At 41.3% G+C, this 24,470-nt stretch overlaps 2 protein-coding genes across 3 annotated transcripts in view; both read right to left on the reverse strand.

Moving 5' to 3' along the window:
• LOC138049023 (betaine--homocysteine S-methyltransferase 1-like) overlaps nt 1-6,771 on the reverse strand; it is a 16,318-nt gene extending 9,547 nt beyond the window's left edge. The window contains exons 1-4 of one of the 2 annotated variants that reach the window (XM_068895136.1): nt 5,807-6,771; nt 2,494-2,586; nt 1,086-1,189; nt 120-314 (exon numbers count right to left, since the gene is read on the reverse strand). In XM_068895136.1, the coding sequence (XP_068751237.1) occupies nt 120-314; nt 1,086-1,189; nt 2,494-2,575 (381 nt within the window). In that variant the 5' untranslated portion in view covers nt 2,576-2,586; nt 5,807-6,771. Of the gene's footprint in view, nt 1-119; nt 315-1,085; nt 1,190-2,493; nt 2,630-5,806 lie in introns of both variants that reach the window. The other variant, XM_068895135.1, reaches the window with a different exon arrangement.
• Nucleotides 6,772-7,151: 380 nt separating this feature from the next.
• On the reverse strand, nt 7,152-23,984 carry LOC138049022 (S-methylmethionine--homocysteine S-methyltransferase BHMT2-like). The gene is made up of 10 exons (XM_068895134.1): nt 23,767-23,984; nt 22,867-22,891; nt 21,700-21,838; nt 18,258-18,349; nt 16,399-16,593; nt 14,542-14,689; nt 12,575-12,757; nt 11,578-11,708; nt 10,815-10,912; nt 7,152-10,073 (listed from the first exon to the last, which is right to left on the reverse strand). The coding sequence occupies exons 1-10, from the start codon at nt 23,871-23,873 to the stop codon at nt 9,986-9,988; spliced, it is 1,206 nt and encodes a 401-aa protein (XP_068751235.1). The 5' UTR covers nt 23,874-23,984; the 3' UTR covers nt 7,152-9,985.
• Between the last annotated feature and the right edge of the window lie 486 nt (nt 23,985-24,470).

Consider the following 24,470-nt stretch of genomic DNA (forward strand, 5'->3'; position numbering starts at 1 on the left):
GTATCTCTTGTAATGTTTGTTGCTGATCATAATTAAGGCCTTGTCCTAATTCAGTTTCGGAAGGCTAAAACAAGTTTACAATACAATACAACATGTAATGTCTGATAATGGCACATTACCTCTGCAATGAGCAAATCCGCATCATTTTGGAGAAAAATTTCAACCTCCTCCCTGAACTTCTTCGACACAACCTCTTTTCCAGCTCCAGATGAATACAGAGAAGCAGTCTGACAGATACACCCCGCAAAAAGAGCTCCTCCCTCTTTGGCCACACCCTTAGCAAGGTCACATGCGGCTTGATTTATTTTAGTGGTCTGAAAGGGAGTTAGATTTTCAAAGCATGTACTTTAATTGGATTTCAATGATGATGAAATTTACTTTGTGTCAAGTTTATTTAGCGCGGGTGCACTAATTGGGAACACATTGCAGAAGGCAAATCAAATCAATAAATTGATATCGAATTGTAGGCTAGTCTTTTAGGAGAGGGAAAAACTGAAGTACTAGGGAGAAAAATCACTTGGATCAGAGTAGAGAACCAACAAACCCAACTACATGTGACAACAAGTCTGGGAATAGGCTATTTCGGAGTCCCGACGCTGGCTTCCGTTTCCTACCTTGTCACTAGGCTGATTTAGCAACAGAACAGGAACGTCAGTGGCGACGTCGCGCGCAGCAAAACTACCAATGAGAATTTAGAATAGAGAAGAAAAGAGTGGAGTCTACTCTTTTCTGAATTCTCATTGGTGTTTTTTCTGCGCGCGCCGTCGCCACTGACGTTCCCGTTCTGTTGCTAAATCAGCCTACTATACTATGAAGGAAGGTAAACGGGGACCATTTTTCCCGAAACTTCGTGTACGTATTAAAGACAACAACAGCTCACCACATGGTAAGTTTCATCGATTTTTATTTCCATTTTCTAGCAAATTTCTAGACCTAAACTTCGCCTCATATGTTCTCTATATTTACCTATGTGGCACACACAATGAGCCTTGGTTACCTGTGGTGAAAACATCGTTTGTCGTTTTTATTTCATCACGGAAATGCACGTAAATATCTATACTCATATAATAATAGGCTGTACTCACCCCATACTTAGCGTGATCACCATCTAAGTCATCATCGTACGAAAATGTGTAGGCTTGAATAACATCAGCTCCTGCTCGCAGGAATTCACGATGAAGCTGACGCACTTCATGGAAAAGAAAAATAAAGGGGTTTCATTAGGGGCTGGGCAACAGGCAAATTGACCGTCTGTGAACACAAACTTACCCGGTTGCTTTTAACATCCCTACCAACTTTTCCAACAGGCCACTTCGGAAAATACCATAATAATCTTTGTCTGTCTCCCCAAATTTTGGCATAAGCATTGTTTCCAGTTTCTATTGGGACTTACAATGGTCCCAATAGAAAACAAAAACAATGCTTATGCAAAATTTAGGGAGACAAACAAAGAGTATTATGGTATTTCCCGAAGTGGCCTATTTTTCCCAACTGTTCAAAATCTTAATGAAATCCCTGAAAACATGTAAAACATGGTTTATGCAGTATTGGGCTTAGCTGGAAAAAAGAAGTTTCAAATGTGGTTCATTTGTGAACGACAGTACTATGGACCAGTTTTGTTGATGTCAATAGTTATTATCATCATCACGATCATTTTCATTGGCATCAACGTCATCGTCATCATTATTGTCGTCAAGGTCTTCATTGTTTTCAGCGTCAGCTTTGTCATCAGTAACACATCAAAATGATAATTTTTTATCGTCAATGCAAATATCATCCGCTCTATGTGTTGAGACTACGGGGTCCCGCAGAATCATACCAAGAAGTTATCTTTAACCATCCGTAGTGTCCACAACATAGGTGCGTTTATTCACCATTGGGTTATAATCTTGATCCGAGAATAGAAAGCGTTGCTTTACGCACCTGTTTATGTAAGCTACCTGCAAGGCTAGAGTGCTTTATCATGATCATTATTAACACTTAACAATGCCCTGACTTCTTGTATTGGACTGCCAGTTTTTAGGGCTGCAACGATAAACCGGTGCACCGGTGAATCGCGATATTTTTTGCAACGATACGAATATCGATATTTAAGCAACATATCGCGATATTATTATTATTCAACATTCAGAAATCACTGTCTTTAATGACTCCTTACGCAAAAGTAACCCTTTTGTAGCAAGTTATTACACGGGGGCAAGAAAGTTCCATCCTTGCTTCGTATAGCTTCCGATCTGACTCGTATTTTTCAAGATGCATACATTGCGTTCATTGTCAGGTGACAAAGTCTTGCGCAACCATGGACAAAACACGCTGTTCGTCGGAAAATGTCTTCCCATTGTACATAATTATTTATGTAATGATGTATCGAGATATGTATCGTATCGTGGCACTCGTATCGAGTTGTTTATCGTACATCGTACCGTGAGAAAATGTATCGTTGCAGCCCTATCAATTTTAAGTCCTTTAGTTTCCCTACTTTCCTTGCCTAACCTGCTTCAGGGTTCTCGACAGTACATTCAGGTGTCCACGGTCCAGCTTTCACATATCCCCTCTTTTCCAAACAGTATGACATTCCACCGTCTCCTACAATGATTTCCCCTTCATTAAGGCGTTTCAAGAAACCGGCCTAAAATATACGGGAAAATCACTTGTGTCCTACATGTAAAACTATTTCAGTCCCCTATCAGACATAATAATAACGATGACCATCTACGGCATCCGATCATTGTCGGGGCGTCACGTACGGCTAAATTATGAATGCACACGCAAAAGCTCTCGTTTTTGCCCCACCTGCGGCCCGAGGAGGCATCATTGGATCCCCCGCGGAGATATACTTACAGGGTAACAAAAGATCTGATTGTTGGCTTAATAGCGAAAAAAATCTCGACGATTCATGAGTGCAGCGCGCAAAGGATCAACGAAAGTTTACCGCCCAGTCACCCTGGACAATTTTTTTTTCACTTTGGAAGCAATTTTCCAGCGACGTGACAACTTGCTGTCGGTGTACATTTCAGAAATAAAAAATGGGCATAACCGAGTTTGTTTTTGAGATAGAGCAGCTAAAGCCAAAATATGGAGTGTTGTTGCAGGGCGTTCCTGTTGCCACGGTAACTTTTTACGTCAAAAAAAGACAATATTTTTGAGCAATAATTGGTGTTTGATATGGTACCATAACATTGCTGTTAAGTTATTAAGTGTTATAGTGTCAATCATTCAAATAAGAACGTTTCTTTCAAGTGTTGAAACTGGTTTGACTTGTAAAGGAAAAACTCAAGGAAATGTGAACTCTTTTATGTGTAAATCTTGAATCAACATATAAATCGTGAACATGATGGAAACTTTGGATGAATATGAATAAAAATTATGCTTGTCCAAAAGGGCCAAATTATCAAGATTTTTAGATATGGGTTATTGACCAAGCGTGAGGTCAAGATGGCTGGATAAACACGCAAAAAAAGAACGACCAATTTCCAGCCATCTTGACCGAACAAGCTTGGTCAATAAAGGATTTATTACAAGAGATAAAACACCAAAAAATGATCTTTGATCTTGCAGGACAAAGCGAGCAATATAGCTCCATCTTGCCTGCTCAGGTAGCCAATCACAGAGCAGTTAGCCTGCGAAGCAGGCGTATTTTTTTTTCGGTGAGAACAATTGGCCGACATCTAACAGAGGCCTGAGGCCAGTCAAAAAAATTGCGCTCAGTGAGAGGAGGACAGTACGAAATGGTAGTGGGGGAAGGGGAAGGGGAGAGAAATACGCCTGCACGCACTAAATGTTCCTTTGGAAAACCCGTTCAAATTTTGGACCGGGGTTCTGATTGGTGCGGTGATCACCTCCTGTCAATCAAAAGGCATAGGCAGTTCTTCCAACCGGCTTTGGAAAGACACATCTTCCAGTTGTTTGTCAGAGTGAGAAAATCATGTCGAACAAACCCGCACGTGTGATAGTTGTTTGCCCGCTTAAAAGTATTGTGCAAGATCAGATATTCCTGGATATTCGAAGATGCTTCAATGGGTTTAACTGCTAATATCGCTTTCGCACGCCAGTTTAGAAGACATAGAGAGCGGCAAATGTCACCTGATCTTTGCTTGTGCCTAGCAAATTCGGGAAAAGTCAAACATTTCCTCAATCGGATGAAAAACAGCAACACTCCTTTCGCCAAAATCTTCCTGCGCGTATTGTTGATGAATCACTGTTGAGACCTGACCGGTCAAAGATTTGGTTTTTTTTTTCGTTACTTTGTTTAATTATTCTGAGAACCAGATGTTGGCCGAACTCTAACGATTTTTGTAAATGCGAAAGGTTCTTTATGTTTGTCAAATTTTAATAACGAGTCTCTTCAACAGGTCAACAACCGACAAAGCCAAGCAAAGCGGCACCGTTGCTTTCCATGAATCACCATCACTTGGACGTATTTTCGACATATCTTTGCACTCGCAAATCTCTGTCGAAAGTAAATATGTAATTTCCGGTAAAAAACGATTTCGGTTTGTTATTGGCTCTTTGTGAATTTCCGGAAATGCGATCAAGCGCAACTAATTAAGGAGCGTTTTTTCTCACCTCTCCGCCCCTTCCCCCGCCTCTCGTCTCAATCCTCTAACGGCTGTGTGCTTTTACGAACTTTAGACCTTGCACAAGCGCCCTCCTGCCAAAAAAACCCTGCTCTGCATGCTAGAGCGCGGGATTGGTTCATCTTGCCTACTCAAGGAGCTATTGTAGTCATGTAATAAACATATATCAAGTTTTAAATATCGATATCGATATCAAGATCAAAATATATGAATCAAGTTTTTATAATTAAACATCAAGATTTACAAATATAAATCAAGACTTACAAATATAAGTCAAGATTGACAAATACAAATCATATTTATAAATATTATAAATCAAGAGTTATAAACACACGTCAAGATTTACGAATAGACATCAAGATCGATTCGTACATGGGGCATCTGGAAAAGTCGGAAGAGTGACGCCCGTGGTACAAACTTTGTCACAACAAAGTGCGAATACTCCAAATCCGTAAAAATCTGTGTTACAGTTTAAAGTGTGTAATATCACATACAACGTTTTTAGTTCAAAGAAAACAACTGGGTATCATCGACCTTTCTTGTTCTCATTCCGGTTTCGGTTCCGGACTCCGGATTCCAGATTCCAGATTTTCCATACGCCCATGGTACGACTCGATCTTGATTTGGTATTCGTAAATATCTTATCTTGTATTTATAAATCTTGTTGTGTATTTATAACTCTTGATTTGTGTTTGTAAATCTTTATTTCTAATTGCTAATCTTAATTTGCATTTTTCAATCTTGATTTATATTTGTAAATCTTGATGCATAATTATGAAAACTTGATACTTGGGTTGTCTGTCAAGTTTATTTTTACCTACACCGTTCGATTAAGAGGCCGCCTTCTCAAAAGTTTGATCGTTGTCGACAGTGTCCGATGCACCGCAGCGATCTTGATTCCTACATTTTTTCTCGTGTATTTTGCGGGGGAACCGGATATAAATATTTTGCAATAAGGCAGATAGTCCTCCTTGGGCTCGTCACGCAACGAGCCCAAGGAATACAGATCTACAAATTTTCCATTTCGCAAACTACAGATTTCCCATTTCGCAAATTACAGATTTCCCATTTCGCAAACTACAGATTTCCCATTTCGTTTCCTTCTATTTCGTTTCGCAAAGTACAGTAAGCCTTTACACGGCTCGGCTCGGCGGCTGTAAACTATTCACCGACATCACGACTCTCTTGCCTGAGAAAGCATGTGCTGTTCAAAATAAAAAAAAACTCACCTGCTTAATTCCATCCATTCGCCTCAAGCTTGCCAAAAACGTATTAAAACCTCGAAAAATGAAAAGGAGAGAATACCTACAGGAGGCTTTTAAAACGAGTATTCAATACTCTATTACTCATGTGTCTCGTGACTTCAGAGGGTTTTCTCTCGATTGCGTGACAAAAGACGATATCCTTGAATAATTGTGACGTAAACCTTGTTTTATTACGGACTTTTAAAACTTGCCACGCAGAAAAGTTAATGATCTACTTTTGCCAAAAAGGCAAAAAAACATAGGGGATCACCGTGCTCGTTTTCGAGATAAGATGCATTTTTAGAAGCTTGCGATATTTTAACACGATCTTAACAAAATCAGGAAGAGAAGAGATCTACGGAAAGAAAAATGGGGGTCACCGAGCATTCAAGAGAGTAAAATCGCTGCGAAGTTCTCAAAGCGATTGTCCATTCGCATTGTCACGTCTTTGCGTGACATTTCCGAGAAGACCTGGGTCAACCGCTATCCCTTGATGCCACACGATTTCACTTTCCATTCTTGTGGAAAATGTTTGCGCCTTTAGCATCGTGTTTACCCTCGTGGTCTGCGATGCACAACGTGTGCGTGACATGCGCGAAAAAATGCGCAGTAGCAATGGGCGCGATCGGACACCACCGTCCTGGCACGCGAAATGTTCTCTTCCGGTTGCCGTCCGCATCTCAAAAATGCGCTTGCTTAAGCTCCCTAATGAATAGCTAAGTGTCAGACCACGTCACAACTATTAAAGATGAAGGAGCCAGGGAAAGAAATTGAAAAGTGGAAAAGGAATGGAAAACAATTTTTTCGAAGAAGTTTCAAGAAAGTTTGATCGCAAACATTATTTCATCGGAAACAACACAGTCAACACTATCGGAATGTTCTTGAAATCTGGGGAAAGAAGTTCTCTTATCGAGCCACTTCTTTCACTTGTCAAATGGTGAACGGAGATGACCGGAGATTGAATTCTTGGATTTATTAGCCTTGTTTTTTGCTTGTATTGAACCGTGCATACTTGCATAGAGTGTGCTTCGAACATCGTGGGAACCTGCCTCTTACCATCGATCGAAACAACGAGTTTGCCAGTCACACGGTCGAAGCAATGAGTTCACAAATGGAACCAACGAGTTCACCAATTGAACCAACGAGTTCAGCGGCTAGTTGCAGTTGTAAGTTATCGAACGAACAGTTCAACTGGTTAGCAAACAGTTTGTCTAAAGACGAAATTTGAAGCAACTTTCACAAAGTACGATAATTCACTCAGGTAAATTTAAGGGTGGCACTCTATTGAAGATATCACCGTTCATTACCTAGGACACTTTTTGATCGATCATTGCTGTGTTAGTGTTATCTTTATTGTTTGTAATATCTGTACTGATATAAACTTGCAATAATAAAGGATTAGTGAGGCGCGTTTGAGTCCCGCTTTGTTATCGACGAGGTATTTGAAAGTAGTTGTATGTTTTGGGGATAATCTTTTTCTGTCGCTTTCTCATGATAGGCCATTTTACAGTTGTTTGCTCAGTGACCTGGCCTATGAATGGCTGCGAGGCTGCCGGTGACCTTGAATTGATACAGACCTCACTGCTTTTATCATGTAAATTGTGTTGTTGTGATTCAAATTAGTCTACATTAACATTAGAAAAGCACAAAGGTTTGTATCAAAACAGGGTCACCGGCAGCCTCGCTTCCATTCTTAGGCCAGGCAGCTTAGCTACAACTGTAAAATGGTCTATTGTTTAGTTATAAAAGGTATTGCACAATATGTATTTATGCAATATCAGCGTTATGGGATATCAGTACCGGCCGATCTCCCATCCAAGTACTAACCCCGTCCAACAGGGCTTAACTTAGGTGGACCAACGGGAATCGGTGTTCCTTGGTTCAAATTTTGTGATCTCAACATAAGTAATTATGAAAGTAATTATGAAAGTAAGTGTTATGAAAAAAATGATGTTATTCTCCAAAACTGTGCCTGTATAACAAAATCTTTTTCATTTACAGTGTCTGACGATGAATTTTGTGAGCTTTCGAAAATGGTCTAAAATCGGCGATTGTCTGTTGCTCTCGTAAGACTTGGCTAAACTAAAATTTACAAAACCGAAGACTGGGAATGGTCCTTTCCTGCAGTCAAATTACATATCCTCACAGGGATCACCCTTTAACCGTTTCCTCCTCAGCATAGTACAATCCTTTCATGTCGGTATGAGAGGCACTGTACAGTTTGATGGTGATATCTCCAGCGACTTTGAAGTGAAGAGTGGTGTAAAGCAGGGTTGCGTGTTAGCTCCCATCCTCTTCGGTATTTTCTTCTCTCTGCTCTTGAAACATGCCTTCAAGTCGTCAACTGATGGCGTCTACCTCCACTCCAGATCTGACGGTCATCTCTTTAACACCTCGAGATTACGTGCCAAGTCAAAGACGAGGACAGTCAACATCAGAGACCTATTGTATGCTGACGATGCAGCTCTGGTCTCCCACTCAGAAGACGGACTTCAAAGGCTACTTGACAGGTTCTCCAACTCCTGTGATCAGTTTGGCCTTACAATCAGCCTGAAGAAGACCCAGGTTATGGGACAGGCTACTCCAGCCCAGCCTCTTCTGAGAATTAATGGGGAAAACTTAGAAGTTGTCCATCAGTTCCAGTATCTAGGCTCTACAATGACTGACACCTTATCTCTGGATGTGGAAGTCAGTAAGCGCATCGGCTTGGCTTTCACAACTCTGTCCAAACTCGCCAAGAGAGTTTGGGAAAACAAACACCTGAAAACACCCACTAAAGTCAATGTCTACGAAGCCTGTGTCATCAGCACTTATTGTATGGCAGTGAATCTTGGACAACATATTCCACTCAAGAACGGAAGCTCCAAGCTTTTCACCTAAGATGTCCTCGTAGTGCCAAACAACGAGGTCCTCTCCAGAGCAGGGATTCCATCAATGTATACACTTCTACGTCAACGCCGTCTACGCTGGCTGGGTCATACCCACAGGATGGCTGATGGCCGCATTCCAAAAGACCTGCTTTACGGCGAGCTTGCAACAGGGTCAAGAAGAAGAGGTCGACCTCACCTTCGCTTTAAGGATCTCTGCAAGCGTGATATGAAGGCCTGCAACATCAACACGAAGTCATGGGAAGCTTTTGCGGACAACAGAACTATGTGGAAACAAATTGTTTTACAAGGTCTGGAAAGTGGGGAGAAGGCAGTTCCTACTGCAAATGATGGAGGCAGAGCAAAACGAGCAGCCAGAGAGCAAGCTTGTACTACCTCACAGCAGCCCTCGGTCCTTGTTTGTCAGTTTTGCAGCAGAAGCTGCTCTTCCAGAATTGGTCTCTTTAGCCATTCAAGACGATGCTCCTCATCCAAATCACAGGGTGCTACTCCATAGTCTTATAGACTGAAGGATGCCACACCAACAATTTACTTCATGTCAGAAAATCCCTTGTGTCGTTGCCACTCCACTGTTCAAATCCCAGGTGTCCCTAGTGGCAACTTTAATGCAAGCAGAAGCCTTCCTGACGCAAGCTTGTATACTAGTGTAAACAGACCGATTATCGCTACAAAAACTTTTCATGCTCACATCGACCCATTCCGCGTAAACACCTCCAAGCGTCTTGTTGTAAGAAGAAATAACCCGGGAGCTCCGCTTTTAGGCTTGGCTAAATCTATATTTTATTTGGCCTGCAGGAGTGACCATTCTCAACTCCAGAAATACAATCAATGAAGTCTTTACCCCTCCCCATCCCCCCCCCCCCAGTCATTGGATCCTGCCTTTTCCCTTTAGAAATACATCAGCCCCTGTCTCGTCTTTGTGTTATCAGCACTACAGTAAATTAACATATTATATGGCTTGTGTCTGTAGCTGGTATAACGCGCGTTCTGATTGGCTAGTTGTGACTGAATTGTAGGGCATTATTCTCCCGTTATGTCCACGGGCCGATTACGGGCTTGAAATAACAAAGCAAAAGGTAATTAAAAAGCCATGTAATAAACAACTTACTAACCTCACTTGCTCGGGACCGTACTGGGGAATATTGGCCAATATTCCCCAGTACGGCTCTCGCGCTCGGTTAGTAAGAAGTTAATAACGATTCACATTATGGAAGGGACTCTTTAAGGTAACACTGGATTTCTAACGGACTTTTATGAAGAGCAATAACCAAAGCCCTCACGCTGGGCCTTCAAACTTGCTGATCGCGGAGGAATAAGGACGACCGGAAGCGGGTTCCAGGTTCTCCCAGTACGCTCGGTTGGCCCTGAGAACGGAATAAAAAACAATTTAACAACCGTTTGACACATGTTTTCATCACTTCAAAGTAAAATGACTTCGGACATCTATTGGCAAATGGAACAGGAACACAGTCTTAAATCAATTTTATGAACTGAACTAGAAAGCTGACAAGAATGAGCCTTCAGTTTAACAATAAAACGACGTTTTCGAACTAAGCGTTGGAAAAGAACCTACGAGAAGGTCGACAGGACGTTCTCATATGTGTCAAGTTTAGATCTAAGCTTCCCCCGAACTAGTAATCGGAAGGTGATAGGTTCGATTTCAGTCAGTAAAACTCGAATTGTTTTCGTGTAGCCTCACAACAAAAAAATTCATCATTTCAAGTATTCCATTTTCCCAGAATTCCACAAGCATTATACCGCCGATCTAAATTCACGAAAGCCGACTTTTCACTGCTCACAATCAGCTACGTAATATGTTGTGTGTACGTTGGCTTTTCGGATTGCCGTGAAAATACACTAGTTAACCCTTTGATTCCCACGATTGATCAGTATGTAAATTCACCTCACAGTTCCAATACACTGTCAGACGGACAAGTATGGAGAATGGAGATTATTATCAGGCAAGAGCCATTACCTTGATGTAATACTAAATTCTAATGACCAGTGCTCTATGGTAAGACCTATGGTAATAGTTCGGAGAATGAACTTTTAGATCACGGGAGTAAAAGCGTTGAGGTGCCGGAGATGTTAATACCAAATATTACCTTTTTCTAATCCATTCTTTTGGATAGTTTTTCAGTGCTTCTCCCCACAAACTGTGTTTTTTACTTGCTTCCGGAAGAAACCCTCGTTCTGGTGAAAGCTGGTAAAGTTAGAGCTCAAAATTAGAACGACTCGTAACTTGTTGAACGGGGCTCTTGCAGAAAAGGTGTTTTAAGTGCTTTCGAGATCACGGGTCGATCGATCTTGATGACGTCACGGGGACGGGATTACCCGCGAAGAAAACAGGGGCCTGGAAAGGAGGGAATCGCCAACTAAAGGAAAACTAAAGCCCCGACATTTCGAGTTAACCGTACGCGTCGATACATCACCTCCTTATGGTGACAAAATTGCCTTATAACTAAGTTTACGACAAAAAAAAAAAGTGGGAATTTACAGTTTGGTTTGGAAAAATGCACACGGTTTATCAAGGAGTAAGTGAAGATACGACAGGGCTTCGATCTGAAAGATCTTAAGTCCTTCTTGACGAAGACAGCACTGCCCTGAAAGCAGTCGAGAAAAAGCTTGGGCCATGAGAGTGCTAAACCTACAGATTATTGAAAAATCTGCAAGCTGATTCTTGAAGAATCCGTATGTAATTAAATTAAAGATTGAATAGATTTGAAAGCTGCTGCAAGGATGCTTAGTGATTTTAAGGTGTTTTTTTCGGGGTTCTTTTAGGACTAATCGAACGTTTCCATTCAGGATATCACCTAGACACCCACTGAGTGTGATCGGTGTCTTAAAGAAGGAAGTCGGCTTTCTTACCTCTTCTGCGATTGCCCTTATATGATAAGGTTCAAATCCACAGCATCCGCCGATATACCTGATTCCCAAATCATAGGCCTGTCTGGCGTACTTGTGTACGTCCCATCGGGTTAGAGTTCGGGGCTCTAAGGCTGTGAAGTTATAAAAGGTAGGTGTTGGATCTCTTAAGCACTCATGATGCAGATGAAGGAATAAAAGTTGGCTTATTTTACAAAAACAGCAATAATTACGCACTACGCTTCTTGTTAGATTAAAAAAAAAAACATCCGGGTACTTAATCTCCATATCAGGGACTACACACAGGTAGCCGAAGAGACAGCTATACCATATGGGATCGCTCCTTATATATACAAAATAGCGAAGCTATTATGCTAGGAAAGCTGTTACATTGAGCAATTCTTCTTCCATCTTGTCGCCTTGCCCCAATTAAAATTTGTGTTCAGCAGCCAACAGCCAACCCGGCTCAAAGACGCTGTCAGTTAAGCTATACAAAACGTTTAAGCACATAACTAACATGATTTCAGTACCCGTTATTTTGTGACTATTATGATCTGCTTTACTCTGGCCGCGCCAAACAAGTTGAATTCGGCGAAGACAACCAATTGAAATGAAGGATCCAGCACGCGATCCCGCGGACCCGCGACTTCCCGCACGGTAGTCCGATGCTCAACCAATTCATTTAACCAACCTACAATCCTAAAGAAATTACACTGGGACACTCCCCCCACCCCCCGCGCGCAAGTGCCTCTCTTCACCATCACCATCGCGTTCCGCTTCTCTTTCCCCCTCCCCCTTAAGTTCACGTTTTAGCCATGATAAGACCACGGCACCCAACAAAATAGACGCTTGCGCATTCAACAGTGAAAGACGGAAGGGAGAGAGAATAAATACCGCATTTTAACGCGAAACATTTCTTGCCGCATAATCGTTAGGATAGTAGTTGTTACCAGTGGCCACAATTCTCTTTATGTTGGATGGGGCCTCAGAGCTCTCTTACCAAAAGGAAGTTCAGGCAAGCTGGAAAACCCTGTCCTTCCGGCATCTGGGGTGTGATAACCGACGGGTTGTATCATCAAATGGCAGCGGAGTCCTTCTTTGTCAAGTGCTTCCCTCATCATAACAACAGTTTGAAGAGAGATAGAGGGATCAAATTTGCAGTTTACTCCAATGATATCAGCACCTGGAAAAAGAAAAATAAAGCTGCCACAAGGGTTTTAGTAGGCTCAATTGACCAGTCGTTTTGTGCTCCTACGTTCCTCCGCGAACACCACGGCTGGATCACTGGTCCAGCCAATTGTATTTTCCACCAATAAGAAAGTCGCCTGCCTGCCAAGTACAAAATACAATTGCGACGGATGCTACGTCAAGGACAAACGACGCGGATCCGGTCGTTCGTTGGTAGGAGGTTGTTAACCGCACTCCTCGAAACGGCAGGAAATCAAGCCTAGGGTTTTACTTAAGAAGGGCGTCGCGAATGCCCCAAGATTAAACTTAGTAAGGGTCAATAATTCCTCTTTAGAACGTTTGGAATGGTATTGGCAATTTAAACAACACCACAACAACAGCGGAAGACTGTTCATTGAACCCAGTGTTGTTGTTTGCTTGTTTGCTTTTTTTTTCGCTTACCCTCTCGTCTCCTTAAACGCCGTAATTGAATCAACTCGGCCAATGAATCTACGAAAGAACGCTTTCACAGACTTAGCACTATGATAATCAGCCTGAGAACGGCTAACTCTTCGGGATTATCCACAGATTCTCATTTCTTATTTTCCTTTTCTATATTTTTTTATTTTTCCCCTCATAAATAAATCTCGCTAGTCACCCTCCAACATACGAACGAAAGGGTCCGTTTCTGAAGAAACTGCATACAGAGTTGCGTCGGTGAGGAGTGAAAGGCGAAAATTTGGTCTCGTGAAACGAGTTGTTAAGGGCAAACGATTTCAACATCCCTTCGATTTTGTTAAACAGCTATGTTGAAGCTCTTTTTTTCCACTAGAGATGATAAGGTTAAAAATCTGAGAGACAGTACTGTCCTGGCATGCGAACTGTTCATTTCCGGTTGCCGTCCGTGGCTCAAAAACGTCGCGTGCTTAAACTCCCTAGTAGCTCTGCACGCTCCGCGCGTGCGTTTTACATTTGGGTACATTTCCTTGCCGTTCTCGCTCTGACAACGAATCAAATTTGAGGTTATATGGAGGACGTGAGCACCCGATGATAAATTTTCTTTCCAAAAATACGTACCGTTCGTTTTAATGTTATTATTCTCTTTTTTCCCAAATGCCATAATACACCTCTCTCATCCCACAAAAATTTGCATAGGCATTGTTTTCGATTTCTCCTGGGACATCTTTATGTCCAAGGAGAAATTGCAAACAATGATTATGCAAGATTTGGGTTGGTAAAAGAGGTGTATTATGGGATTTGAGAAAGTAGAGAATTGGAAAGTTCATAGACCGAATGCATAAATGGCGGCCAAAAAAATATTCTTTTGTTTATGTGCTAATTAGACTCACTAGGCTCGTAGGCATGTACAAAATACAAAAGAAATATTGCTTGAGAGCGAGGCTAGTGAGTCTAATTAGCACATAAATAAAAGAATGTTTTTTTGGCCGCCATTTATGCATTCGGTCTATAGACAATTTCCATTTCCGAATGACTTACAATAACGAATAATCGGAAATTATATTTTTAAGTACATGGCGTTTTTATAGCCGCCGTCGTCGTCCTTTCTATGTTCTGCGTACTGAGCATGCGCATAAAGCTTGGAGGCCGACATTTTTCGAAGTGCGCATGCTCAGAACGGAAAACTCGTACTCGCATTACTCGCAGTAGCCCTTGTTCTCCGATCTAAAGGTCTCTAATATGGGAAGTTCTAGAAATTTCACTTGGCTTGTTGGCTTAGATTAAAGAGGACTGTACAGTATATAAATAAACTTAAGGGAATTCGTTTGAGACAGAACTCACCTTTTCTTGCAAGCCTTACTGCGCACTCTCCCACAGGGACATTGTTACTATCCCCGACTGGACCAATGCACACCGTGATAGCGCTTGGTAGTCCTGTGGACTTCAGAACTTCGACTACCCACTCAGCTTCTTCAACGTACTCAAAGAACTAGGAGAGTAAAGAAAGCAGGATACAAGATATATTCTCAATCGTTTTTGACACAGATACATACGTGCTGACAGACAAATTTTGGTCTATAATTCGTCATAACACCGGATGTATATCTAGATGAATTATAGACAAAATACCCGTTTTAGACGGATAATTCCTCTTAGATGAGTTATTTGTCTCCAGTATAAATTCGGCCATTGGAGTTGAAGGCCCCTGATTATGGGCTCTTGGCGTGGTTTAGAAATGGCTTCTATTTAGTTAAGAATTAAGACTGTGCGTGATTACACTCTTATCCAAGATGAAAACATGGCAGCCGGCGTCCCAGCAAGAATACAAAGACATCCTCAATTCACGCTTGGTCTCAGCTTAGTTCTTTATTTAAAACAGTCGTACAGAAGTTTGCAAAACGATGTTTATAACCTTGGTACTAGGTTTTTGTCCACTTGTTACTCGACCTTCTGGTGGATTCCGTCTTAACTTGCCACCTGAGCATCCCATAATGTCTTTCAAAACAATAGAAATCAAAATGGCCGCCGTATCTGCAAAAAGGTCAATGGCAGAGGTCTCTCTACCCATACGAACGCAAAAAGTAAAGAGAAAATGAAAAAGGAAAGGAAAGGAAAGGAACTTTATTTACGTGTGTAGTCATTCTAGCGCCGGAGCGCTAATTGGGGACACTGTAAAATGAAATCAATAAATCAACGCAAATCAAAGGTTGGTTTTTGAGGAGAGGGGAAAACCGTCCCCGCACCCACAAAAAATGTCAAGGGACCGACTTGGTAGAACAGTGAGGGCAGGAACAGTGAACTTTCCATTTGCTAAGGCGCCCATGACCCCATTGCGGAACAGATAAAATTTAAGTGTTTCTTAGCAAACGTTTTCGGAACCATTTTACCTTGTTATACTTAATTACGTACATGCACCTTCATGTTGCCTTTCCAGTCGCGAAACGAATAAATGTCGGCACCATTCTAGTTTTGGTCTGGTTCGTAAAATTTTTGTTCCAGCATATATACAACTTAAATGTGCGAACCTCTGTGATCTGCTAAAATCCACAGGCATAATGGAGAGCGTGGACTGGTTATGACCTTGGCCACTAACGGCAAAGAAGGATCATGATTCGAAGTTATTTTCAGTTATGTTATTTTTGGTCCTCATTATAGGCTATTGGCGTTACAAAAAAAAATGCTTCATGGGAAATGCAATCGCGCTGCAGATGCACCTCATTTCTCTGCCGTACTTTGCAAACAAATAAGCGGTTTGATTAGAAGGAACGTGCTTGTTTAGAAAATCGAATTCTAAGCATATATTAGCTTAATTTATAAATTGCGGGAAGAGGTCACGTGAAGAGAAGAACACCATATATATATATATATTGAGTTGTGATTTTCATCTTCGAATAGATAGTTTTCGAGTAAAGAGTGCAGAATTCGTGCTTACAGAGAATTGGAGCAGCCTGAGTGTGGAGTAACACAACGAGAAATTGTGAAGAAATAGATTCACCACGACACATGCGAAATATTTTCATTGCCCGCCTACCCTTTTTTAGCACTCGATATGGCAGTCCAGAAATGGCATGCACTATTCTTGAGTTAGCCTTCAAACCCAGTTGCGAAATCGGCATCTGTTAGATATGAGCTCCTAGCTGCCGCAAGAATTAAGCAAGAGTATACCAATTCAACTGCTTGCAACAAATCGTATCTCACCTCGGCGATTAGCAAATCCATATCGTTTCTTAAAAATATCTGAATTTGTTCTTCGAATCGTTTCTGGATTCGTTGCTTTCCAGCTCCTTCAGTGTAGAGGGATGCTGTCTGGCATATCGAGCCTGCGCAATACACCCCTCCCTCTTGAGCGACACCCTTTGCCAGGTCACATGCAGCTTGGTTGATTTCTTCATTCTGTTGAATGAAATAAAGCAAGGAAACACTCTTAAAGCTGTTTATGATTCTGTACAATGTGAATCTTTAATTTTTTATTCTGTGGATGAAGCCAGTAGTCATTATCATCATCATCAGCATCATCATATCTTTGTTTTGCCTCGAATTTTAGATTATGTCCGAGCGTTTACCCTCCAACCTCGGCATGGCACAACAAAGGGGACGCCCCACAATACGGGAAAATTCATGCCCTGCTCTTTTTTGAATAGTGTGGGTTCTTTTACAACTCTGAAGATTGAACAAAGGTACCCGGCCACAAGCAAATCAAGTCAAAAACCTTTGAGGGACATTTGTAGGTTCCTTGTTATGTATAAAGACTGTCTAAGGAGATGTTTTATCACCGCAAGCCGTTTGATCGAGGTGACAGACGAAGAAATTAATTGTTTTAAAGAAAATGCATATTTTCAAATGATCACCTATATAATTGTATACTAAAACAATTATTCACCTCAGGTGCGGTGAATATCGGTGAATACAAACCAGGACTTCGTCTCGGTTTTTATTCACCGATATTCATTTCGCCTTCGGCGAATAATTGTTAAATGTCCAGGATTGCAACTAATCAGATTCACAGCCAATTTTGACATCCAACACGAAGTGTCCCTTTAAGTCTTGCCTTTGTTATCTATTTCCAACAATAACGCAACGGTAAAGATTAGCGTAATTTTTAGTTTAGAGTAAATGCAGCTGTTTCTCCTCTTACTTGATGAGCAGCACTTTGTGGACACTGTGTAACGTTAATAATATTATTGTCTGTATTCTGAGGCTGGGAAGAAGACCAAGCTGGGGGAGAAGAGCAAGCTGGGGAGAAGAGCAAGCGGACATTTGGCGACACTTATTGAAATCAAACCAGTTTCAACGCTTCCAAGTGACGTGCTTATTAGAAGGATCAGCACAACAACTTGTATCATGTATTAGCAATATTGTGATACCAAATGAAACACGAGTTATTGCTGAACATGGTACAGTCATTATTGTGACGAAATATGTCGCCTTGGCAACGGGCATGCCCTGTAAAAACACCCTTTATTTTGTCTTTAGTTGCTTATATCTCAAAAACGAACTCGGTGACTCCCATTTTTTATTTCTGAAAAGTAATCACAAGGGCAAGATGAAACTTTCTGACAAGTTTAAAACAATTCGGTCTAGCGGATTCATAGCCACCTTAATTCTGTGATTTTTTTAAGGTGGCTCTGAACCATTAGACAGAATTTTTTTAAACTTTGCTGAAAGTTTCATCGTGGCCTTCTAATAACTTTTCAGCAATAAAAAAGGGGGGTCACCGAGTTTGTTTTTGAGATATCAGCAAATAAATCCAAATTATAGGGTGTCTTTGCTGGGCTTTTCCGTTGCCAAGGTAACTTATTACATTACAATAAAGATCACATATTGTTTGAAAAATAATTGCTGTGTCATATAGTGGTGGTACCTTAACGCTGCTGTTAAGTGATACAGTGTTGTAGTGTCATTCGATCTAAATAGAGTGTCTTCAAAGTGTTGAAACCATTTCAAGCCTCCTTAATTTGGGTCAATCCTGGGCATATCTTGTAAATGAACTTTTAAAGTGTGACAAGACACGAATCGAACGTTTCGTGGGTAGAATTTAATTATTCTTAGATTGATACCTTGTCTTCCGACGCTTTATCATCCATGGAAAAGGAAAAAGCTTGAATAACATCAGCTCCAGCCCGGAGAAAATCCCGATGGGCTTGACGAACTGCAATGAAATACTTGAGATGAATTTTTGATACATGATGAGGTGCATAATGAATTTTATTTAGGTTTCAAGTCCTCCAGCGCTGAGGCACTAAAGGGGGACACTCCATATATAGAAGTATATAGAAAGGAAATTAACTTCCCTCAAAGCAAATCAAACATTGGTTTTCGAGAGGAGATGAAAACCGGAGTACGCGGAGAGAAAAATCTCTGGGAGCAGAGTAGAGAACCAACAAACTCATCCCACATGCGACGCCAAGTCTGGGAAACGAATTCGGGCCATATTGGTGGAAGGCGAGAGATTGCGTTGCACTGTAAAGCACTTTCTCCACCAACTGAGACCATGTCCACTCTAATGGCTTTTCGGTTGAAAACGCATAAATTCCGATACTTTTACGCCTTACGCCCACAATAAATCGCTGAGCGTTTTTATCGAAAACGCATCGATTTGAAAACGCAAGCATATCAGCGTTAGTGTGGACAGACGAAAACGTATTGAAATGAAAAACGCTGACGTCATCCGCACCACGTGAGTTGTACCCACGCTTTGCATTCTTTTGAAATCAAAACATGGCGGATGAGAACATGCTTTACCCGATGCTACTAGCAAATTTGGTAGCTTGTTTGGAACAACCTTGCTCTAATCAACGTTATCTTGGTTTTTCGTAGAAGAAGAAAATATGTTGTAAAGGCACTGGCTCTTTCAAGGTCTTCCCATTATAGTGCTGGAGCAGGAACACCATACCGAAGTTTGAGAAGATTTTGGAATATAAAAGCGAGCCAAAGCGAAGTTGTTAACAGTTTTCAACCTCGCACTGGAGGGAAATGACGAAAATATCGCAATCGTGTCTCTTTCGAGCATGCGCATATTGTTCGACATCTCCACCTACACATTTAATTACGTTGGAAATGTCGTTAGACATCGGAAAAGTTCGTTAGACATCGCACCAGCGTTGAAAATATTACAAAGATGATTAGAATTGTAACAATAAAAATTATATACACAAGCATGATATAAAAATAATAGTAAATTAAGTGAAAACTAAATAAATATGAAAATAACATCAACACGTAAATTACTTCATAGAGTGTTTTCAATTGAAGTCACGGCGGCCATGTTGATGTACCCGTTTTCTTTCGTTTCGGTGGAAAAACAAGGTTCCTAATCACGTGAGTGAAAACACTCTATAAAATACTTGGAAATCTCAGTCCTGAATGTTTCTAAAGAAAAACTTTCAACAATGTTTAACCTAACACATTCAGCGTTTTAGTGTGGGCAGTTGAAAACGCTGCGAAAACGGGACGGGGGATCTATCGATGCGTTTTCGATGACACCGAAGCCGGATACTTTTGAAAACGCATTAGTATACCATGCCACATATATTTTCCTGTTCAGCATATGCCATTTCACTAACAAAGGATAAGCCAAACTTCACCATTAACGCAAAAACAACAACATCTGGTGAGACATTGCCAACCCGTTTGAGGTTTAAACGCCCCAACTCCATCAAAATAGTCTCAGCAATGTCCTTGCTACTTATTCTTCGTTGACCTCTTCACGTAAACTTTCCACAGAAATGAAATCCCTACGACGCTTCGTCGACCGCTTCGCCGCCTGTCAGTCAGGGCGCAGCTCTTTACAACCTTTAACTTCATTTGATCCCTTTAGGACGCAGCTCTACCGTGTTTAGTGTTAGGGCCCATTGTTTCTTTTGCATCGTTCTTTGTCTCCATTATTTTCTGAACCAATCCCGAGAGTCGTTTCGAGAGCTGCGTGGCGGCTCCGCCATGTTTTCTTTCGTGTAACGCCTCGACCGAATCCTCCACTCGGTTGTTACTTGTTACGGGTAACAAATGAAGGATCGATTTCCGTGAAAATATATCGAGCATCAGATGCTCATTTGTGCGGAAGGGGCTTGAGCTATCAAGCCCGTTGTGAGCTGGTCAATAGCGAGTTCAAGTTATTTCCCGAAATGAGTGAATAAAAAGATTTTAGAATATAAAAAATTTAATTCCACTCATGAGTGAGATGTGATATTCATGAGATTGGGGACTTAAAGATCTACGACGGCGACATTGAAGAAAACGTCATACGAAAACGTCACCACAAAGTTGAACTTTGCACATTCAAGAGTCTTTTGCGATTACTCAATCTCGTTTACGTTGTACGATGTGGACGAAGTGTCCTAAAACTAAATTGGTACGAGCGATTTCAGAGTAAGATTGGCATCTGTATGCTCCCGTTGTCCTTAATACCTAAAATTTGGTGATTTTCACAACGTTGACTTGTTATGCAGAGTATCGCAAAAATAGGAGCTAAAATGCGTGCCGCACGTTTGCCGCACGTGCACCACGATTATTTTCCACTTTTAACCAATCACATATTGCTGTTTTGTGGCGTTTTAGTCGACGACGCCATCGTAGGTCTTGAAGTCCCTATTTACAATGGCAAACCGAAGGCACATATACAGATCTGCCAGTCATCTTGTTGTCAATAATTTGGCCGGGACAACGAAGTCACAAAGATCTTCAAATACCCGTTCGTAGTAGGGGAGTTTCGCGCGCCACCATTGCTAAGAAAATATGACAACCCATCTGTGCGAGGAAATTTGGGTTTTGGGACCGTACGACCGTGCATACGTCTACCCCTCCATGGAATAAATGCACAAACGTGAAAACATAAATGTACAAAAAAGGAAAAGGGAAATGCAATGAAATGAGGTGAGCATAGGCCATGTATGCCAATGCGAAACTCTGTGGAGCAACCCGCGCGTTGTTGGAGGAAACATTTTTGATATTGGACATCCATGTTATGGTTAATTGACACCTGACAAAACAAGGTATCCGCTGATCAGTGCCACGTGACCATTTCGCAGGCTCAAGTTTAAAGTTCATCGAGGTCATTTTTTTTAGTTGACCGCTGACCAGGTACTTGTTTTTGGTTGGATCGCAGGCTGAAGCTAGGTTACCTTGTTGTAACAATAAATAACACGGGAGCCCCGCTTTTCGGCTTAGCTCAATCTATATATTAGAATTTTATCAAAAGCTAAGGGAAAGGAATTGGCAAAAAGTATCTTTGAAATCCGTTGCGTTTTCTCGTGGAATCTCTTTTTAGCAAACTGTTGAATACAGCTGCAAAATGGTTTAATCGTGCAGCATTTATTATCTGAGAGGAAAAATTGTCAACTGACGATACATCCTCCGACATTTCCAACTTCAGATCTTCATTTAACCTACAATCATGATCAGGCATACTTTAAGAAAAGAAGAAAAGTACTTCTGATCGCAGGTTAATCTCCACTATAAACTCACACTAAAAAAACAATAAATGATAATACTGATTTTTCTTACCTGCCTCTGGACTTTCCACAGTACACTCAGGGGTCCAGGGGCCTGCTTTGACGTATCCCCGCTTCTCTAAGCAATATGTCATCCCTCCATCGCCGACTAGCACTTTGCCCTCATTCAAATGATCGAGAACAGAACCTTTCTGTACCAAAGAAATTGAAGCAAAAGATATTTCACAAGTGCATTTCTAGAAAACGAATGAAGGGTTTAGTTTCTAAATAAACTGCGGTGCTGCTGCGTCAGTGGGGAACTAGTAAAACACAAAACTTTGGTTTTATCAAAGAAGCTGATAAATTTAAGGGGAAGTTCACAAGCTTTGCTCCTACAACTGCAGGATTGAATCGCAGTAAATAGCGACTAGAGCACTTAAGCAACGGCAACGAGAACGTCATCTCAAAATATAAATTCGCGTAGTTGTAATCACTTCGTGGCCATTTCCACCTTTTTAATATGACAAGGGCGTGGCAGTTCCTAAAAAATAACACTGGACGGAACGGCTCTTAATTTAGGGGAGAACATGACGTCCTTCATAAAACTTCAAATTTGGCTATTTCACGTTGCCGTTTTGCAGACGACAGCAAAGAAATGAACAAAACTGAAAAACGGTCTTTGCCGAGTGCTGGAACACGTAGATGTAGATGTACGCTTACCTTGTCGTCAAAACCTCAAATAAGGAACAAGGGTCGGAAAGGTGATTTCACGCGTTGTTATGCTGAGTTACGCAAATACCGTGCCGTACAATTATTTTTCTTCTTTTAAGAATGATGTTGGTTGCGGTCGCATTTAGGGAGTTAACGCTAGTGTTAAATCAAGTTCTTTTGTTCCGTATTCCCCTAGGGATTCAAAACACCAGAGAGTTGACACAACAGTAGTGTCAACACTACTGTTACACTGTCTTTCTCTCAAGTGTGACCGCGACAATTATTGTTTCGTGGCGTTGATGAGACTTGATGAGGGTTGATGAGGCCTCCCTTCTTTCTTAAATTTCAAAGCCTTGTTTATATACTGAGTTACACAACTATGTGTACTAAAATGCGTCAGATAAACGCTCTAATAATGAAGGAGAAGCAAACGCTTTTTAACAAGCGCTTCCCTCACTGTCGTAAAGAATAAAAAGGAAAATAACCACCTGTCAGGCGACCAACTCTGGTTCCTAGCAAGTGTACTTACCTTGGAGTCTGTAGAGAAAAGAGCGCTGAAAAAAAAAACTCAGTTATCACGAGGAATGGAGTGCATAAATAAAATAGTGCTTTTTTAATAAATCCCTATGACACCCAAACCGGCCTAAACCGGAGAGATTTAGTATTTTACCCTAACGCCAGACGATTTTACTCGTCAATGGGGAACCTCCGGGAGTCAATGGGTTAATCACTCACTGAAAAACTATGTCCCCATTAAAACGCTGCTTAATTTTTCCTGGAGAAAAATTCCATGATCGCTAACAACGATTCCGTAGTCCATTCCAACCTTTCCAATTGGTCACGCAAAATTCGAAACCAGCAGGCGTCCATGCTTGTTAAAAACCGTCTGATATTTTCCTTTTTGTTAAGGATAACGACTTTATTGGCGTCTTGATTTGCCGATTGATATGAACGAAAGCATACATGATCATTGTCTGGACGTAGTGGGATTGGAATTTAGACAACTGTGCTCTTCATATTCGAGTCAGACAGATTTCAATATTATATTTACAATTGGCGAGGAGAGAAACGAATTGCAACGGTTCATCAGACATCTGAACAAGAAATAATTACCTGCGAGAACTTTAACCTTAACTTGAATTTAAGTTAGTTAACGTTTACCGAATTTCATTCGGCGGGTCTAAAACACAGGTCACTCGTTGCAGGTCATTGTTGTAACCCAAAACCTCAATTTGGCTATTAAAACCCTAGGCCTAAAAACCAACCTTAGGCCTAGGGGCTATTAGCCAAATTGAGGGTTTTGGTTACTTTCCAAAAGGTAAAACAATGACCTGCAACGAGTGACCTGTGGAATGTGACCTGTGTTTTAGACCTGCCGAATTTCATTGCAATATTTTCTGCTCCTTTCGAATTAACTTCGTATGATTACCTCTGAGTCGTCGAAACAGTGCGTTTTAAGCTGTAGAATCTGCTAACTCGGTGTACTAAAGGTAAACGACAAACTCCTATTGCCAGACGACCAACTCCTATTGCCATCGTGAAAAAATCAGGAATCAGCGACTGGAAGTAAAGGAACGATGCTGACTTTGTGCACCTATCGTTCGTGTGGGAGGAACGCGTGACGAAACATTTGTGATTGCCTGGGTAAAAATTTGAAGGAATAGGGAGGGCTGGGGATGTAATTTTCCAAGTGTTGGTTCATTGCAGGAATTTTCTTATTTTCGATCCATCTGTACAATTTAATTATTGTTTCAATGTCTGTACAGTATGGTATCCGTGGTCTGCGAGAAAAAAATCTTACCTGAATCAAAACGCCACGAACTGAAATTTCCCCCCCGGGGGGGGGGGGATCCCATATGAAACAGACGGGGATGCTCGTCGTCTCGCTTAGGGGTGTAAATTTTGGATTTTGGTCTCGCTTAGGGTGTTCCGGGCAAAGCGCCAATATTTTAAGCCGCTAAGGTCAAAATTTAGGGGTCACAAAAAGCTTGAGCCACGCGCAGATGGTCTCCTTTAGGGGTTAAATTTAAAATTTCCGACGAGCATCCCTGTTTGTTCCGTATGGGAGTCCCCCCTCCGGGAATTTTTACTGAGGATAGCTTTTTCGTTCGTAGTTACTAAAACAAGGAATGA

This window comes from Montipora capricornis, chromosome 5 (assembly GCF_036669925.1).
Source record: "Montipora capricornis isolate CH-2021 chromosome 5, ASM3666992v2, whole genome shotgun sequence".
NCBI lineage: Eukaryota > Metazoa > Cnidaria > Anthozoa > Scleractinia > Acroporidae > Montipora > Montipora capricornis.

Coding starts and splice junctions, on each gene's coding strand:
- LOC138049022 (XM_068895134.1), bottom strand. CDS start 23,873: ATGGCAATAGGAGTTGGTCGTCTGGCAATAGGAGTTTGTCGTTTACCT. Junction 11,709..12,574: donor CTTGCCTGAACTTCCTTTTG/GTAAGAGAGCTC, acceptor ATAACTTCACAG/CCTTAGAGCCCCGAACTCTA. Junction 10,913..11,577: donor TAAGGGCAATCGCAGAAGAG/GTAAGAAAGCCG, acceptor TAACTTTACCAG/CTTTCACCAGAACGAGGGTT.